This window comes from Lissotriton vulgaris, chromosome 12 (assembly GCF_964263255.1).
Source record: "Lissotriton vulgaris chromosome 12, aLisVul1.2, whole genome shotgun sequence".
Taxonomy (NCBI): domain Eukaryota; kingdom Metazoa; phylum Chordata; class Amphibia; order Caudata; family Salamandridae; genus Lissotriton; species Lissotriton vulgaris.
The window spans coordinates 745,655,985-745,675,884 of NC_141700.1; the positions used below are offsets into that span (position 1 = coordinate 745,655,985).

The 19,900-nt window shown below is 43.2% G+C and overlaps 1 protein-coding gene across 1 annotated transcript in view; it reads left to right on the plus strand.

Moving 5' to 3' along the window:
* LOC147678549 (extracellular calcium-sensing receptor-like) overlaps positions 1–19,158 on the plus strand; it is a 128,245-nt gene extending 109,087 nt beyond the window's left edge. Inside the window, exons 4-5 of the mRNA XM_086945686.1 lie at positions 18,011–18,134; positions 18,230–19,158. Of these exons, the coding sequence (XP_086801812.1) occupies positions 18,011–18,134; positions 18,230–19,158 (1,053 nt within the window). The remainder of the gene's footprint in view (positions 1–18,010; positions 18,135–18,229) is intronic.
* The last annotated feature ends 742 nt before the right edge of the window (positions 19,159–19,900 follow it).

The window sequence follows — 19,900 nt, forward strand, 5'->3', positions numbered from 1 at the left end:
AGGTCTGTCACTGTGTGGCACCATGCAGGCACTGTTTATTTGGTAACTTATGATCAGTCAGCCTCATATTTTATAATTGAAAGCTAGAAGCTATGTAGTAAATGGTGGATTAAGTGACACATGCGGCAAAAACATAATTACATGGAAAAGTCATCAGCTGCAGAATCGCACAATTTCAGTGGCCCTAACTATAGGACAGGAAGTAGATGAAGGCATGACACATTCCAGAGTTGCCAAAGGAGTGCTTGAATTCCCCTACGCGCTCGGTGAATCTTCTATCATGTGTAATTGCGACCTATTAATACCATTTAGGCACATGGTTGATTCACCATCTTGTAACTGCAGTGCACCCGCTGACTAGCCAAAAATATGAGATGAGTGCTTGCTCGCAATGTGGACTTTTTTTTAGCGCTGTGGCTAGTAAGAATGCTCTGAGGGACCGCCTCCTGCTCCCCATGCCATTTCCTGTGTCTCATTCTGCACCATTGCATTTTCGTGGTACAAAGTCTCTGTGTACTTTTCAACATCCCCACTCTCTCCCCGAGTACCATCTAGTACTTCCACCCATTCGGCGTCCTTTGTTTCTGTTGCCCCGTGCTGCTAGCAATCGCCCCTCTGTTGAGTCCCTGGAGGTGTCCCTTACGCCAGTTTTTTTCCTCTTAGTGACTAGCCCCCATCCACCTCTTCTGCACCTCTCCTATTCTTCCAGTTCCTTACATGTCCTTTAAACTGTACCCGTGTCATTTGTTATTGCGGGGTGGTAAAGGCATTTTCTATGAAAGCCCATACTACTGACTTTCTCTATATATTTTTGTCACTGCAGTCTACAGGCATTGATAGGCAATGCCCTTAGTGTCCGATTGACACCATTTTTTCTGGATCTCAAACACTGAGAAGGGGGGAGAGGAACAATTCCACTACCTCCCCTGTCACATAACTTTAAGACAAACGGGGGAGTAGAGAAATGTAATCCAAGAGTGGAAATGTGATCCAAGGTTGGCACGTGCTCTGTGTGTGTTACACTTTTCTCTGGACCTAAGGAAGGCGTAGATAAATATAAAACACAAGTAGGAATCACAGAATAAGGTTTTGTTTCATTTTATCATTTAAATTTCACTTACATCAGACGGTCAACAGTTGTAAATTTAGGGACAGGGAGCCGGTAAGGGGTGTTTGAGGATGTGGTATAGTTTGGCCCTGTAAAGTACAGTGATCACCCCCACCTCTTCAATTTTGTATATTTTTACAAAGATTTAGCAGGTTCTCAACTTGGAAATCGCCTGGATTAAGTAACACCTGCATTGCCTGTAAGGAAGCACCTGCATACATTATGGGTGTATAGTTTTAGAGGAAGGAATTTCCTGCGATTAAAACTACACGTGCAAAGGTATATTCGCGCTTGCTTATTATGAACATTTTCCATCGAGTGAAAAATCTGAACAAGTTCATTTTGACCAGCACCTTGAAAATTAAAACTCACATTTCCAGGAGTACTTATGAGATTCTTTGTGAATGCCCAGAAACTTGGAGCTTCTACAATCATAGTGGCACCTTTGGGAGTAGATTTTAAACTTTTGAATCCCTTTTTGTGAACATTATGCTGTTACAAACTTGAAGCATGGTCCCAGTTTGCAAATGCATCCCATCAATACTAGGACCGTGTGTCTTTCACAATAAATGTACTACCCAGCACAGCAGTGAAAGGCTGGGCAGCAATTACAACCTGCCACAAGCGGACCCAGCGGAGGGGGGGGGGGATAGCAACATCCAGCAGAGTGTGCAGCTTCCTAGAACTGCCTCTCCCTGCAGAGTAGGCCATACTCCTAGATCAGAAATATGTCCAAGGCAAAGTGGATGTCTCATTTGCAGTGGGACATGACCCCATGGAATTAGGAACCTTTTTGTCCACATTGCACAGATGTGAAATGCACAAGTGTGCAGTTGGCATTACTGAAAGTGCTGCACCTGAATGTGTTGCTTTGTTTGTGATAGAGAAGTGCCCTGTAGTACCAAAAGTGGGCGCAATCACCTGCTGCGTCCTGGAGTTATTTCTGAATCCAGACGCTGGACCTTAGACTAGAGTAAATGAATGTAGTCGTTTGAGGTTTTATTGATGACTGTATGTATACAAGAAGCAAGACCAAGAGCTTGGAGTCCACCTTTCTCTCTCCAGAGAAATGCAGCTACTCCCCTAAATGTCACTTTTAATGATGTTCCTGTGGCAGTAGGGGTGTCATATAGTTACTGCTTACCTATATACCGTGTTAAGTTAGCATGAGCTTATTAAATGTTTAAACGCCATTTTATCTTTTGCTGCTTCTGCACATGACACATAAGTGTTGCTTTAGCTTTCAGCCTCGAAGAGCGTTGTGATTTATACGAGAATAATATGTCATTGCTCTGATAACATTGCTTAGCATACGGTGTCTGTACAGTGAGTGCTGAAGCCTTGAAGGATAAGTAAACACGATGTTATTGTAAGGTCTGATCTTCGCACTTTCCTAGACATAACATAAATGCAGCTGCTGCCAAATCTGGCTTTAGGCGCGTTTTATATTGCTTTGCAAAGAACACACAAACACACTTGATGGTGCTTCGCATGCAGAGAGCTGGTGGAAGATGATGTGACTGAGAGATTGAGGTATGGGGTCGCCCTGCTAAAGCCCAAAGAGACTTTCTTAGATATAATATAATATGCTAGTTAGGGAGGGTGAGAATTAGGTGTTGTTAACTCCTATTCATTGCAACATTTTAGCATGTTGTCACCTTTTGCCTTCTATGGACTAATAACTATGCTGATAACTTGGCTCGGTATAATATGTTTGCTTGTGTTATCTAAGATACTGCGTTTGAGAACCCTGCATTAGTAAATAAATATTTCAAATATGCATGTGTCCTCATTTACTCCACGTTCTGGTTTGAAATGATAGAATAACGAAAGAGTGTCTATATGTTCCACGTGACCTGAGGTATTCTAAGTTCATGTTCTGGTTTGTCTAAACATTGGGAGTTTGTTATGACCAATGAGACACTGTAGCTATCTCGTTAAGGGGGTTTTGGGTACTGAGGTGAGTTTTGGGCCATCCTAATTCACTGAGGTTCCAAATCTCTATGCACAGTTCTATAGGAGAATGGAATCCCTGCTACAGGGGCTTGTAAATATGCTATCATGGTGTTTTAACATGTGAGCAGTTACAAGTGTAATATTAGATGTATTGGCTGTCTGTCCTATGCAAAACTGGTTGTATATTAAGAAGCTATGGATAATATACAGACGCTTGACTTTATGCAGTACTGACTTTATGCAGTACGTAATGGCTTTGTTGTAGAATATGCAATGTGTCCCATATTGTGGAGAAGGACTGGGCTGGTTGTATTATTTAATGTCTTAGCTATACATTTTTTTAGATGGCTTGACTGTGTGTATCATGAGATATTTTTGCCCTGAGCTGCATATGATGGTTTGATTATGTGTATTATGTAATGGCTTTGTTGTGTGTAATATGCTATTCAGTGGGCGAGCGTGATATGTGATGGCTTGGCTGTATATGTTATGTGATAAATGGGCTGTGTATAATACTGGATGGATGGCATACTGTGCAAAACCTTAACTCCGTGTAGTATGCAACAGCATTCTCTCAGTCTGCTTCATCTTGCAGAGTATTTTAGGTCGACTTTAGATAGAATTAGCAGTGTGGAAGCACACATATCATGAGTTGTTCAAAACAAGTTAAATAAGAGCAGGGGGAGAGTGGATGTTGGGGCAGCAGCCCCCAGGTATTGGTTTTATAAGCTTTTCATCAGTCAACATTGCTTGGGTGGGCTGTCCCTCGTGGTGATGACATTCCGTGGATGGTTCCATTGTTTCCTTTTTGTTCCCTATAGGCTGTGGTGATTGAACTCGAGTAGTCGTTTTGTTAGGCTAGAGCCAATGAATGCTCGTTGATATATTAATGCTGATGACACAACAGCATTTTAATTGAAGGTTTATGGCTTTTTGTTTAAAATATTCTTGCTGTGTGGATGCCTAAACTAGCTATAAATTCAAGGTGTTATCCACTTATGACCCTTCCATTTGCATTTATTTTACTTTGCTGTCATTATAGCATTTCGAATTTACAGTTTTTTCAACAAAGTAGAAAAGCAATTGCACAACAATGTTCTTCAAGAAACAAAAATAATACAGTCCATTTGCCAAAAGTATTAATTGTGCAATATTTTGCCGTGTAAGGATTGTAAAATCCCCACTTCATGTTTCTGACTCCTTTTCATAACATTCCACTTTGGAGAGACAGCTTAACTGTGCTATTGAAGCATGTGCAGGAAAGGGGACCTCCTCCCATCTTCCATATACTTGTATCCTGAAATGTTACTTCATCATGGTATTTTCTTTGTAATACTCCTGGGGGCCACACATAAACAAATCACTCAACCATTTGCAAACACTTCTCTTTACAAAAAGACATGACTATTGATTTTGCCAGTGCTTATTTGAAGAACTGAGGCAATGAAGTAATTACTGCCTGTAGCCTGAAATAACAAGCATTGGCATAGCCAATAGGTCTCGCCTTTGGGGCCTTATGAATGTTTAGCCAAGCAACACTTGATGTTGTTGCCCCAAGGATATTGTGCTGCATAACTAAACACTTATAAGGTCCCAAAGTCGAGACCGATTGGCTATGCCAATGCTTGTTTTAGATGTTTGGGGCTGTTTACACTTAAGAATTTGTAACTTTTTCACACAAAAGGTATCAAGGCCAAATTTGCATTGATTTACCCACATCTTGGGAAACTGAAAATAATCTAAATATATTTCGTTTTTTTGAAAAAGTAAGGAAATAATCGGCGTGCAAGAAAGTATGTGGTTTTTAATTCTGAAAATGCCATCAGCAAAACGTTTGCTATGCTCAGATCATCATCTTCCCAACCCTCAGGAACAAGCACAACTGTAAAAAAAACAAAATATTAACATCTTTTTTCCATTTTTTAACCGATAGTCCATTTTTCCCATTTTTGTAGTTTCAGTCTGCATGCAGTTTGTGGGGAAATGTAATGGCTGAACCTCGACACCTATACATTTTTGGAAAACTACATAATTTTAATGCAGCAACGGGTTGATTTTGTTGATTGCTCGTGATTTCCCCTAAAAAACGAATTGTTGAAATTAACAAATGACAAAAAATAGTAGGAAAAAATAGCAAATGGTGACTACTTTTCATTTGTGTGGGTTTTTTCCACAGAGGGACGATTTTCAAAAGTAATATACTGTTAAGACAGCTAGGCCTTCTATTTTCAGAAATAGATAGTGTTTGTAGGGTTTGTTGGTTGTCCAAAAACAGGTAATGCCCATTGTCAGCAACTAAGCTGCAGATTGCAATTAATTTTTATTGTGCAATGACCATGCAGAAATGCATTTGGTAAACTATATTGAAAGAACAATGGGTATGAAGGACACCTATATATTTTTGAAATGTGCAGAAGGCCCGAATTTAGAAATAGTGGGTATTTGTACACCTCTGACTTTGGAGTTACCCATCGAGGGCCCTATTACAGAAGGTGCCCGAGGGCGCAAGGTATTTGCACCTGCTTTATGCGTCCCCATTGCACTTTGGTATTACAGAAAAGGCCTCAGACACTTGTGCAGCACCGTCCATAATACTGAAAGGGACCCCCCAGACATCCCCTAGCAGATGGGTGTAGTCACTCAGTGCACCAGAATGCAAGGGGATCTCTAATCCTCTTTAAAATTGGTGGTGGGTTTCCACCTGAACCCTGAAACACGGAGCTGCTGCTTCAAAGGAGCTCCATCTTTTACTTCAATGCGTTGCCCCCAGGGCAGCCGGGCAGGACATTCTATGTACTAGGGTGCACTTTCTCTGTTTCAGCCCGACGCACCTGTTTTTAGGTGCACCAAGGAGCAAAGAGGGAATGTCCACCCTATGCATAATAGGGTCCCTGGAGATAGCTGATGTTGAGATAGGACTATCTGCAGACTATCTGTAGAATTTGGGTCCAAGAAAGTTCTGGGTGATGTGCTTTGCATGGATTCAGCAATGTTTTCTGTCCAATAATGCCCCAACAGCCTTAAACTTTGTCCAAAATTATAACGTATTTCATATTTCGGTGACTAAATCTTTCGATGTTTCGGGTCCACTAAATTCCTACCTCTTAGCATTTCCTCATTTCCCCCTGATAAAAACGCAACCCCACTTGTTCACCTCTGCCTAGCGCCTGTGACACACAATGCTTCAAAATGCAGCCTAAAGACATGAACATTTCCAGCAAAAAAACACTTTTGGCAATGGGACTAGTTGCTGAGTTTGGGCCGCAATGTAGACCTTGAACCACGTCCTCCTTGTTACAAGGTCTAGCCTGAATCTCTGCCAGGACTCCCTGAATGTGTCAGGATATGGCCCGCCAGATTGCGGGGTGCTAAGATGGAGAGGTGCACCATACCCTTAACACTGAGCTGCTCAATACCCCAAGAATGCACCTGCAGCTGAAAACAGCTATGGGGATTGGTGGTGGCCTGCGGCACTGAGGCAGACCTGACCCACCACCTCACACCTGTGGGCAGGGCCTACCAGCAGCGGCACAGCTTTTTGGCATGGCCTACTGGACACTGCTGGGTTTGGCACTGGGCAGCATGGGCCTCCTGAACATTTCACCCTGAAAAGTCAAGCAGAGGTACTGCCTGGATGTCTTGTGAGAGACCTGGAGCATGTAGAGCACTACACAGATGAAGATGAACGCTGCAGTTGAGGAGGCCCTGAGCCATTTTCTGCCGCAGGAACACTGTGGTGAGAACTGGCCCTGGTGGCGCTTCTCAGCCCAACTTAATATTCACATGGGGGGGGGTCGCCTTGAACTCCACTCTGTCCGCAATGACCTGTAGATGACAACTGTGAATGTGAAGCTCTAGGGCACCGTGCCATCACCTTGGTGGGGAACACTCCAGAGGACAACAAGGGCTGAGGTTGCCCACTGTTTGGTGCTGGCCACACCCTGCTGTAAAGACACCTTCAAACCCCACTACACACACTACATACCTCACTCCTGACATCCACCCTGCAGCACAATGGGCCACACAAGAACACTGAAAGAGATAGGGTCTGGTGCCACTTCCAATGCAGACAGAACTCTACCTCACATGGAGAGGGGTCCTGGGTTGGTGCATCCCCTTCCCTTGTGACAATTTGAGGAGGATACTGCTATATTTGGTGACTGGTGACAACTTGCATAAGATTCTGGAACACAATATTGACGAAGTGGCTTTGGATCTCGGACTGTTGAGAGACGATCATTGCAAGCTGGCTCCTAAGGTCAAACTCCATGAAGATGTTCCTGGTGATATCAAACCAGCCATAGCAGTGGTGCAGGGGCAAATGTGGGATCTCACACGGAGGATTAAATTGATTGACAAATGAGCTGAAGATATGGAGGGATGTAGTCACAGGAACAGCATTAGTGTCATAGGATTGCCTGAAAAAATGCATTTAGATGTGGCGGCTTTCCTGTAGATCTGGCTGGCATGGAAGGTGGCGCTGCAGTGTCTCTCCAAATTCAGTGCTCTGGATCCACAGGGTGCAGCCTACGTCTGTGGTGTCAAGTGTAATATAATACAGGGATGGAGACTGCAGGGCTTTCGCAGGACGGGCCGCTCCCAAGTAGAAGACGTCAGTGTGATGATCTCAGATTATACTCTGGAAGTGCAGCACAGACACCCTTCCTTCTTGGAAGCTCAAAAGGCTTTGCGGGAGGCAGACCTGAGTTATGCACTGTTGTTCCCTTCAAGGCTCAAACGCATGATAATTGACCAGGCCTTAGTCTTTTATACTCCTGACAGTGCATGGGACTGGTTGGAGCCATACAAAACTGGATTAAAAGCTGGCGATTGGAGTAAATCCATGCCATTGAAATGAAGATGGAAGAGTCACTGAGGCAGGCTGGCCAGAGAAGGCTGCCCAGGGACCAGATGGAGAGGGAAACAACGGAGGTTTTGCAGTCTGCAAGCTCGTTTGCAACAGTATCACACAGCTCCACAGTGACTGGAATTTGGAGCTCCAAATCCGATAGCTCTGACTCTGGGATGTCAACAGGGGACACAGCAGCGCTCCTACATTAAACCATTAAGATCATGAGAATCACAAAAAGGCTACCAAACTGGATCTCCAGGTAGTCCTCAGGACCTTTGAAGAAGTGCACAGGTGACAGTCCACCTCTTGAGGAGAGGTTGATGATAAGTTGGCAGGAGCACATTTGGAGGATGATGAGGAGCTTGAAGACCCAGCACTGGCTCCCGAGCTGCATGGAGAGCCCAACTCACACCTACTGTATGGCCAGGATGGGGCAGGAAGCAGTGTGTCTGCCAGGTACTGATCCCCAGGGGAGCTGGAGGGCAAAAAGGCCAAGAAGGAGCTCAGACCTCAGCTGGCAAAGAAGCTACAAGGCGAGGAAAGGAGGCATGAGGCAGAAAGATCCTTAACTGAGAAGAAACTTTTGCTGGCACATGAAATTAGTCTGAAGGAGCTGGAGCTCAAAGCCAGAAAAATCCTAAAATCCGGGGACAAAAGTGGCAGCGTAACTGCAGTGTCCATGGGAAAGAGGAGAGTCTGCAAAACACAAAAACTGCTGCCAAATTATGTGGAAGGATATAATTCAGACAAGTGTTTTTTTGCATATGAGGAGACAGCTCTCAGGGTACACAAGGTTTCAGAAGAATATTGGGGGGTTAGCTTATGGAAACTTTGAATCCCGCAGGAGAGAAAAGAGGTATATCCTCCTATTTATACAATTATGACACAAAATACCAACTATGGTCATTTCTGTCTTTTCACAATTAGTGAAAAGTGTAGATACTATATACAGCAGTAGAAGGGGGACCCAAGCTAGGTGCAGTAGCAGCGCTAGCCTCTTGAGGAAAGTGCGACTACAGAGGAGGTGTTCCCCAACATTGAACCATGAAGCCTGTAGTTTAATATGATTTGGGTTTGCGTCCTAGTAGATGAGGGAATGGTAGGAAATATTTTTTCATATGATGTGAATGAATATCATAGCTAGGACGTCCTATTACTCTGATGAAGACATTTGTCCATCTTGGTTTAGTATAGGTCGAAAATCTTGGTGGTTCATAGATTCTAGATGGTCAGATAAATCATTGCATCTCATCTATTGACCATACCTTCTGCTTTTAATCATTACCAGGGGTACTCAATAATAAAGACATTTCTTTGAGCATACTCCTAGGTATTTTTTATCTTTTTTTCCTGAACTGGACCATTGTATTTGTCCTGCAATAAGGTATATAAGAACTCCCTGGTCTTTCGACCTCAATTGAGTTCGCTGGGTGGCACTGTTCCTACCCTAGTGTGAGAGGACACCAATGATGATACATGCCATGTTACGTTGAGAGTGAGACGAGCACGAGACTTGCTTAATTTTATTTGTGAAAAGACAGAAGTGTCCATTAGCTTATGAAAACACATGCCCACAGTAAGGAGGGACACATTGCTCACACTTGGGGCAGATGACCAGGCAAAATATGTCCCCATGAAAGGTATTCTTGTTGCTCGATTTTGGATGACCCATGAGAAATACAGTCAGAGTTTCAAGGATAGCCACAAACTCCCAAACCAGGATTTCTTAGATTACTCAAGCAAGGCACTGAATGGCTGGGTGTGGGATAGCAATGTTAATGATTATACTGGGCTGTACAACTTGATTATGCAGGAGCAAATGTTCAATACTTAACAAAGCTGCACCAGCACCTTGTAGATAGCAGGCTTACTGACTCTAGGAAGCTTGCTGAGGAGTCAGAGCTCTGGGTCAGCACCAAAGTGTCCAAAAGTCATCTGGGGGAACTCCCAAAAGGGTGGTCAGGGTTCTCACCAAAAGAGATAGATAAAACAAGAAGGAGTTCTCTCAAAGCCTCAAAAAAAGTTCTCTGGGAAAAGAGTGCCATTCCCAATCTGGCCACCAGAAGAAAAAATGTTGTTGACCAGATCACTGGTAAATTTGTCCCCAATTGCTAGGAGTGTTACTCATATGAGCACACCAAGGGTGACGGCAAGTATCCCAAGAGGGAATAGCCACTCACTAGGGACAAGACCCCAGGGTTGGCCAGTGTGGTGCTTAGAAAGGAGATCCCTCAGTTATTAGTGAAGCCAAGGGCTAGTATTCTGCCCACCTGTTCAGAGAACCAGGGACATAAAAGGCTCATATCATCTTGAACCCTCAAATGGCGTTCCACCAGTCCAGAACACTTTGCTGGGCCCAAAAAGCCAAACTCCAAAACTGAGGGGCATATTATCAAGGGGGTTTACCTCCGCTTTTTTGGCTTTAAAAGCCAAGAAAGCGGAGATAAAATTATCTCCCTATTACCTAGCTGTCGCTAACACCAGTTAGCGACAGCTATTAGGAGATAGCGACCATCTTGGGCCCCACTTTGCATGTCAGTGATATTTATCACTAATGACATGCAAAGTGGGCGTGCCATGATGTTAGCGACTGAAAACAGTCGCTAACATCGCTATCTCCTATTACCAACTCTTGGAGATATTCGCGCTAAGCGCAAATATCTCCAAAAGCTAACACCTGCCCTGAGCAGTTCTTAGCCATGTTATCCAATGGGAGGTGGGTAACATGGCTAAGAGCATTAGCTCGGTAATGCATGAATATCGCTGACTTTTCAGCGATATTCATGCTTTGCGGCAATTTTTATCGCATTTGCGTTAAACCTTGGTAATACCAAGGTTTATTTGCGGTACAAATCGCCGCAGCTCGGCGATAAATTTTTGTCTCTAACCAAGCAATAGCGATAATTATCGCTATTGCTTGGTAATATGCCCCTGAGTACCTAGAACATTTTGTAGCTAAAAACTGCTCTGAGAATCAAGGGAAGACCGTGAACAACCTGCTCATCTATCCACCAAAGGTTCATCAGATGTCAGCCTGACTTCACGTCGGCTTCCAATACATTCCTATCTGTAGCAGAAAATCCTTTTCAACAGTCCTTAGCCAAAGGGGCCTCTTGAAAGTCTTGTCAGCTACAGCCTCCTGTATCATACCCCTGGAGATTTTTTTAATCCAAAAAAAAGACGATGTCCTAACTTACACACGTTCACTGACACTTTGTGCAGTGGCTCTCCGAAAATGATGCTCCCTCCTCATACACTGCCTGCAGCATTGCCCTGTAGAACTTTACCTTTTCAGATTTTTTCTTCAAAATTACTTCTAAACCGAAGGTAAGCATTGACCAGGCCCAATTCACTTCTTGTGTCCAAATCGCACTCCATCGCAGTCAGCTTTTTTTCCAATTGTTACCTGATGTCATGTGACCAGATGTCCTCAATTGGCTCTTTGATTTTTTAAGAGCTAGTTTTTAATTAAAAAATTCAAAAACGTATACCTTTTTGTCATTTTGGTATCAAATAATTTATTAAAATGTACTCTATTTTTCCAAATTGGTGTAGGATTTTACTTGCGTTTTGTTTTCATTTTATTAATATTTTGTGTGCTGCATGAATACTTTACACACTACCTATAAATTGAGCTAGACTGCTTTTGTGCAAGGCTTCCAGAGGGTTAAACACTGGTTAATTTAGTGAATTATATGGTTCACCCTGACAGGGATTGTTGCTGTTGCTTGAACAGGTGTCACAACCCCCCTTCAGCCAATAACCTAATTTATCTCAACCTGCATGTATGGTTAAATATGATTCTGTGTTAAAATGGTATAGTGAATGAAATGTGGCATAAAGAGTACGTTGATTCCCATCCTCACTGGGAGACAACCTTCAAAGTTCCTTTGGGTTATGTCATCAGAGGCTATTTCCAAACTAACAAGGGCATGCCTCCAAATTCCAACATGAAATGGGAGGCTTTCAAAGTGGTGATGCAGGAGTTTTCCATTTCCTAGTAGTAGGGATTCGAAAGGACCTTGAGTTAATCTATCTTGAGACAACTGTCTATGTTCTAGAATGAGACTTCTCCACAGACCCGTCCATGAGACCTAGGATATTTGCGGGGTGAGTAAAAAATGCAACCATATTGGAAGGGCTGAGAGTGAAAAACACAGTCACCCGATCACTTGCATTGAGGACTTGATGGGTGACGTAATGAGCACTCAGCACAATATACACAAGCTTTTTTGCAACTATTATATCGACCTGTATTGAGATCAATCCCCTGTCCCTGGGAAGGAGATAGAGATTTCTTAGATAGGGGCACATTGCCTCAGTTGGGGAAGCAGAAGGGTAATGCATTGGGAGGGACTGGTAAAAAAACTGGAGCTCAATATGTCCATTGCAGAACTGGCACAAGGCGAAACTCTGGGGATAGAGGGGCATCCATATGAATTTTCTAACTCCTACATAGCCCAACTTGCATCTAAGCTGGCTGCACATATGCAGGTCTGCTAGAGAGTTGTATGTCACCCAGCACCACAAGGTAAGCTCTCATAGTTAACAAACCCAAGGGCATCTCTCTGGATGTGTCAACGTATAGGCCGCTGAAATGTTGAATTTTGACTACAACATTTTCGGAAAAGTGCTGGCTAATCCATTATTACCACACATGTATGATGTTTTTCATAGATGACTTTTTAGAATACTGGATGAGACCACAGCACAGCATTACACCACTGCACTGATATTAACTACAGACCTACATAAGGAATTTGATACCCTGGACTGGGTATATCTCAGAGCGATTAGGTGCTGCATGAACCTGTGCTCAAAATGGGATAAATGGGTTGCCTTGTTGTACTCTGATGCCCAGACGTGGGTCGGAAAAGGCTGGTGCGTATCCAAGTCCATTGAGGCGCACTGAGGAATGCAGCAGATCCAATGTTTTTGCACTGGTGGTAGAACCTCTTGATTGTGTGTTGAGGACTGATGGGAGTGGGTTGGGGCTACTACTGCAGGTCTTTGAGCATGTGATCTCACTATATGTGGATGATATGCTCCTCTTACTCTGTTATACTGAGACAGGTGTACCCTGGAGTGTTGAGGCCTTGCAGGTCCTTGGGAGTCTAGGCTTCATACGAACTACGGTAAGTCCTGTGCTTTTGTTGTCTCTACTGAGTTATGAAGCCATTTGAGAAGTGACCACAATTGCAGGGTTAAGAGGTGTCCAAAATATCTGTGGATCAAAGCATATCACTCTAGGATGGACGCAAGGGAATGGAAATTTGGAGAAGTATTGGGAGCTATATGTGGGAGCATAGCATCCTGGCAATCCCTTAAATTACCCATTGACCAGAATTGTGCTGTCTGAAATGGTGATTCTGTCTCGAGTTCTATAATACTTTGTAAACCTGCATGTCTGGATACCACAGAACGGGTTCATGGAACTGAATGCTCAGCTACGCAACCTGATCTGGTATGGAAGACGACTCTGGGTCTCATGGGAGACTGCAGTGCCCAACTGGTAGAGAGGTCCTGGATTACCGTACTTTGAGCTATACCTCTTATAGACTCAGCTACAGTGGCTGGCTAGATTTTGGCAGGGCATAATACTGCAGATTTGGGGGAAGTAGGAATCCGTTCTGCAAGGGTGCATTGGTCACACTCATGATAGGGTGCAACTGAGGGTGACAAAACAATTTGAGCTACTCAACATGGCACTCAGCGGCTTGGAATACATGAAAACTCCCAGTATACATGCCTGCCAGTATACATGCCTGCATTGCCTATGGCGAGCATGTCCACTCTTGTGGAGGGATTCATCACAGAACATAGAATACACAGGTGGGTGGTGAAAAAGAGACTAGAAACAGTGGGAGAATGCTTCATGGAGGGCATGGGCCGAACCCTAGATGAACTAGTGAGAGAAGCTGGCCTGACTCTGGTGCAATTCCCAACATTCGCTGTGCTCACAAAATGAATGCGCTGTATATGCGCAGCTGGCCAGGCAGAACCATCTACACAAAAACTGTTACAGACATTGTTGACCTTTGGCAGTAGGGGTGGGCGGAATTTGCGTAATCGCGTTACGCAAATCTCCGCAAAACAGTAAAAAATCTCTGCGAACACGCAGAAATTCCCAGAACACGCGGGGTTGCTTGTTCGCAATGCTTTTTTCCTGTTCGCGATCGCTGTTTGCATGCTCGGGGGGGGGGGGGGAAAATATCTTGCGAACACGCATTTTGAGAACACGGACAAGCAAAAATTTCGCGAAGTCACGGAACGCAGAATTTTGGGCAATTTCGCCATTTCCGCGGAACGCAAAATTACTGAAATTCCGCAAACGGAATGGAATTTACCGCCCAGGCCTTTTTGGCAGTGGCAACAGACTTGTATTATGACTATACCAAACCCTTCTATACATGATGACAGATAAAAGTGCAGGCACTGCTGACCAGGTGGGAGCCACTGTGGGAAGACTACTCAAAGGGAAAGGATGGGCACAGGCATTGGAGAGGGGTGCTCCAAGAATCAAGGACCACATGTTACTAATATATATACGTTAATAACATGCACCATACATATTTCACCCCGCACAGACTAAACATCTTGCTGCTGATGGACACCATGCACTACCTACACTGCAATTTGATTGGTGCTGACTTTACACATATGGTCTGGAGCTGCACCAACATAATGCAATTCTGGAACAGAGGGGTGGGGAACGTGGACTGCACAGTTGACACACATGATTTGCGAAATCAGCAGATATGCATTCTGGCCATATGCACACATTAGATGAGCAGGAAAGTTGGCAACAGGTTCCTTGATGTTGCCTTAGTTATTGACCGTAGAGAGATAGACCAGAACTGGTAATCACCAACAGGCAAACGCCATAGTAGATGGAAAAGCGCGCTGGAGACCTGGGCTATAGCTGAGGGGGCTGCTTTATGGGTTGAGGATCTGAGGGGGGTCTGCAGGAAGCCTATCACTGATTTATGGGTGGGAGTTCTCACAGCCTTTACGGAAGCCAGTTTGCAGGTAAGATCCCACATTTTATGAGCCTCCCGGAGACCATATTTCTCACCTTCTCCTTACAGGTTTGTGTCCCAATCTATTTAACTGATTCAGGTCCCCTGATCACAACTAACAACTGTAGGTACATACAACTAACACACTTAGGACCTGATTGCGACTTTGGTGGTGCCGCGCCGAGTCCGCCCGCTGCTGCACCACCAGAGCCATGGTCAGGCCGCGCACCAGATTCAGAGTTCCCTCCTGCCTGGCGGGCTCTATATTTAAGGTTCCCACAGCAGTGCCATGGAAATGGGCACTGCAATTGCAAGACCAAAAACAGTGCCTGCAAGGCATGACCTGGTAAGCCCATGCTGTGCAGGAACTCGGTACATGCATGCAGAGGGGCACATGTTGTGCCACCCTGCGTGCACGCCAGGTTGCAGAGGCACAATTTCCTCTCCGCTAAGGTTTTCGTGGAGGAGGAACTGCCATGAAACTCCTAATATGCTTGGTGGGACCTCAGCAGTCCCGCCAAGCATAATGATGCCTCCTGACAGCTGTAACACCACCAGAGAAATGGGGTTCCCTGGTGGCTGTGGCAAGGCAATGGCATTTTGACTGCCCTAATCGTAATGGGGCAGTTGGGAGACCACTGCACGCCCACAAGTCTGGGGGTCCATGGTCCTCCAGACTTCTAATTAGGCCAATGTTCTTCTTTTGGTATCTGTAATCAGAACACACACCTCCTTAATTCTAAGGGGTGTGCATGCTCTAAAGCAGGTAATCTGTTCGCACATAGTTGGTGTTGGAAATAAGTAAGGCTACACATGTTTAAGTATGAACATGAGAATGTTTGTTAATATTGTATAAAAGGAATAAAAACATATTTAAACAAAATAACTATCTAGTTATTTGTAACTTTTAACCCTTCGGAGTACATTGGCATATTTTTTGCTACACTAATTTCTCAAAAAAGTATAAAAACAATATACGCCAAACGAAGCAAAGGTGCTTTCTGCAGTAAAGTTATAGTTCCACACCAAGATTTATATAATCATTTCTTTGAGTGTTTTTTCTGTAGCTGAAGGGCAAAGAATTGTCACTTTTTGCTTTCCTATTCCATGTTGCTAGCTCTAGCCTCATATCAAAGTGCCGCATTAATGATCATTATTATCTTAACTTTTCTCTAGCTTGTTTTCTATTTTTATCAGGTGAAAAAGTGAAAGGATACAACAATTTGTAAAAGTACAGTTGGTTATTAGAAATATGGAATATGAAAGTGAATATCAAACAAGACTTCTCAAAAAAGATAACCTCGGAGGTGTTTGCGTGTGACGTGGCTATCACACATTTTCTAAAGTATAAAGAGCATGAAGGAGATGTAAATGCTGTCTCTGTGTATACCAATTCCATGGAATCAAACCCAAAGTTTTATACTTTAAATCCCTTTTAGATATTACTATAGATATTTGACAACTTAGGGTTTCCATTAGCAAAGTAGATTGTTTTCTGTGAGCTCATGGAACCATCTGAAACTTTGATATTCTCTATAAGACCACTTACAAAGGCACAATATTCTACATCATAAGTCATGTTCGGTTTAAAAAACAAAAAGTCTGGCTTCAAATGGGGAGAAATGTTGTTTCTGCCTAATGGGGATGCTAATCCTTGATGAGGATTGTAAGCCGTGATCTTGGGACGACGGAACAGCATGGATGAAGTGTAATCAGATGGCTTTCATCAGCTGTCTTTTTCTACCCAGAGAGTATAACAGAACTCCAGATATTAAACTGGCTACAGCATAGAATCCAGCTATTGGGCTTAGAGTATTAGTGCTGTAATTGCTTCCCTGCAAAGCACTATGGTTCCCAGATTTACCATTGTTCATGACGAGCTCAGCTCGTCATCAGCACAGCTCAACCGTGCCTCATGACGAGCTGAGCTCGTCATGAGCATCGAAGGGGTTAATAAGACGACTGAGGTAAAATTGATAATGAGACTAAGCTGCCATATATATATTTTCAGTTAGGATTAGTTTCAAAAGTTTTAGCTTGAAAGGCAGCAAAGTGCTGGCTCTCTCCAGAGTGTGCTGTGTCTCCACTGGTGGTCTGCCAGGGAGCATGAATACTCAGTTCACAAAATACCTCTAGCTTTGCCGGATTCCCCAAGGAAGTGCAATTCAGAGAGCAGTGAGTGTCACCTATATATTGCTACATTCACATGTCCACAATAATAAGGACCTCCTCTAGCAGTTCCATGAATACATTTAAAAAAAATGGGGTCAATTTATAGTCCTGTCCAACTCCTTAAGGGATACATTCTAGGAGAGTCTGGTATGGATGATTTCTACTTGGTATGCTCTTAATTGTACCACATCATGAAACCCATATGCAGTATTATAAGTAAAGTCTTATTATGAGATATCTAAAAAAGGTGTGTCTGGCTAAACTAGATGGCAGCCTTAATGATCCATTATGCAGAGTACAATGCCAAATTGCAATAAACTTGCTGTTTCCGTGTGCCTGTCAGAGTGAAGTTCAGATGGGCATAAGCCAAACAGAATATTATAAAGCACTCCACCTCACATATCTTAAGTAGTCTTCTCCTGACTGAACAATAATTTGGTAGTATGCCAGGGTCCGATTACATTATCTACATTTAATTTAATGTTTACCGCACATATCCTGTCATCCCACTACCTTCTTCATTCCTCTTATGATCCCCTATAAGCCAGGAGCACAGAATCACCTACTTTAGTCATCTTGCAACAGTCTTTCCCCTTAACAAGTCTCAATGATCAGATTTCTGGAAGAAGAATATGAGAGCTGGGGCATACAATCCCTTAATTCTAAACAGCTAGTACCTCAGTGGCTGCATTACAAGTCGTTTGATTCACACTGGCACACAGGCTGAGAGCTTGTAATGGCAGATCTTGATCAGATAAGCAGGGATCCCCCACCTTTAGGAAGTGCCAGCTACTCTCTAAAATTGATTACATCATAATAATGGCCTCTAAGTGGGGCATGCTGGAAGATGTTGAGATGTTGTCAAGGACACAGTTGGTTATAATTGTTGCCTATTTCTTTTAGGTACCTGTCTCTGTGTGCAGTCCCAAGTGTCCCACCGGATCAAGAAAAGTTGCAAAAGAGGGACAATCCAGCTGTTGTTTTCTGTGTGTCCTGTGTCCCCTTGGGGAGATTTCTAATGAAACTGGTGAGTAGATCAAAAATATTGCGGTTCTAGTGCAACATTATTGAAGACAAAATATGGAATACGGGTTTAATACTCATCTTAATTTACTATTTCAGATTCAATACATTGCTATAAATGTCCCTGGGACCAATGGCCCAACCACAATCGAAGTTGTTGCATTCCAAGGATCATAGAGTTTCTCCACTATGAGGATCCCTTAGGAGCAACGTTGACTGCCACCAGCATTGTATCTTCCTTAGTCCCTCTAACTATCCTGGGACTCTTCATTCATTACAGGAAAACCCCTATTGTCAGAGCTAACAACCATCCACTCAGCTGCATCCTGCTCTTGTCCCTTAGTCTTTGCTTTCTTTGTACATTGGCCTTCATTGGTCACCCCACTCAAGAGAAGTGCCGTCTACGTCAGGTAGCCTTTGGCATCACGTTTGCACTATGTGTCTCATGCATTTTAGCCAAAACAGTCATGGTAATTGTTGCATTTAATGCCTCCAAACCCAACAGTGACTTAAGAAAATGGGTAGGCCCCCATCTGTCATGTACTGTAATCATTGTTTGTACTGTCATTCAGGTTCTCATCTGTGCATCTTGGCTAAGCCTCTCTTCACCCTTTTCCCAATACAATATTATCTCTAAGCCTGGGATCTTAATACTTGAATGCAATGAGGGGTCTCTAGTGGCTTTCTGGTGCATGCTGGGATATCTTGGGCTTCTGGCCACCACCAGTTTCATAGTTGCTTTCCTAGCCAGGAACCTCCCTGACAGCTTCAATGAGGCCAAATATATCACCTTCAGCATGCTTGCATTTATCAGTGTATGGATCACCTTTATTCCTGCCTATCTCAGCACTAAAGGCAAGTATATGGTGGCCATGGAGATCTTTGCCATCTTGTCTTCCACTTCTTCTTTGATTTCCTGTATATTTTTCCCCAAATGTTACATTATCTTGTTTAAACCTGAGTTAAACACAAAGGAACATTTAATGGGGCGGACAAGGGGAAAAAGCAACAAGAAGAAAGTGATGTAAAGTAAGATCATGTGCTTTTTTTATATTATATTGTTATCATTAAAAAAATTCACATTCAAATTTACATAGATTTCAAATGTGTGTAAAACCAAAAATAGCACAGTCCTCTTGTTATTATATGAAGTTAATCAGGTGGGTGGACCAAAGCAAAAAATGGGGAAAATGTCAAGTCGAAACTGGATGTACATTGTATCTGGACCTCAGATGTTTACAGTTTTCTCTTCCAACATATGTATTTGGATGTACATTGTATCTGGACCTCAGATATTTACAGTTTTCTCTTCCAACATATGTATTTGATTACATTGGTTTTAAAATCTGATTTCAGCATTGATGTATGAAACAGTATCTCATCATTTACCAATTATGATGAACATCCGTTCCTTTTTCATCTTGCTGCTGACTCCATTCTTTTTGGAATTATCATCTGTCTTTAATGTGTCTTGATCAGGCAACTTTGCATGTCAGTTTCAACCCTTCACTGCTGCGGCTGCACTCTATCAGGTCCCATGAGGCAGTTGGATATATAATCACCTTACGAAGGAATACAATTTGGTGTAGGTTTCCTACGGGATCTTTTCTCTACCCTAACTTAGCAGTGCATACATAATGTTCCTTGTTAACATCATTACATCTATTTGTTGGCCATTTATATGTCTTTACTGAAAAGGAAAACAGTGTTTACAATGCAGCATTTACCACGCAAGTCTTTACCACGCATCCTTTACTATGCAATGTCTTT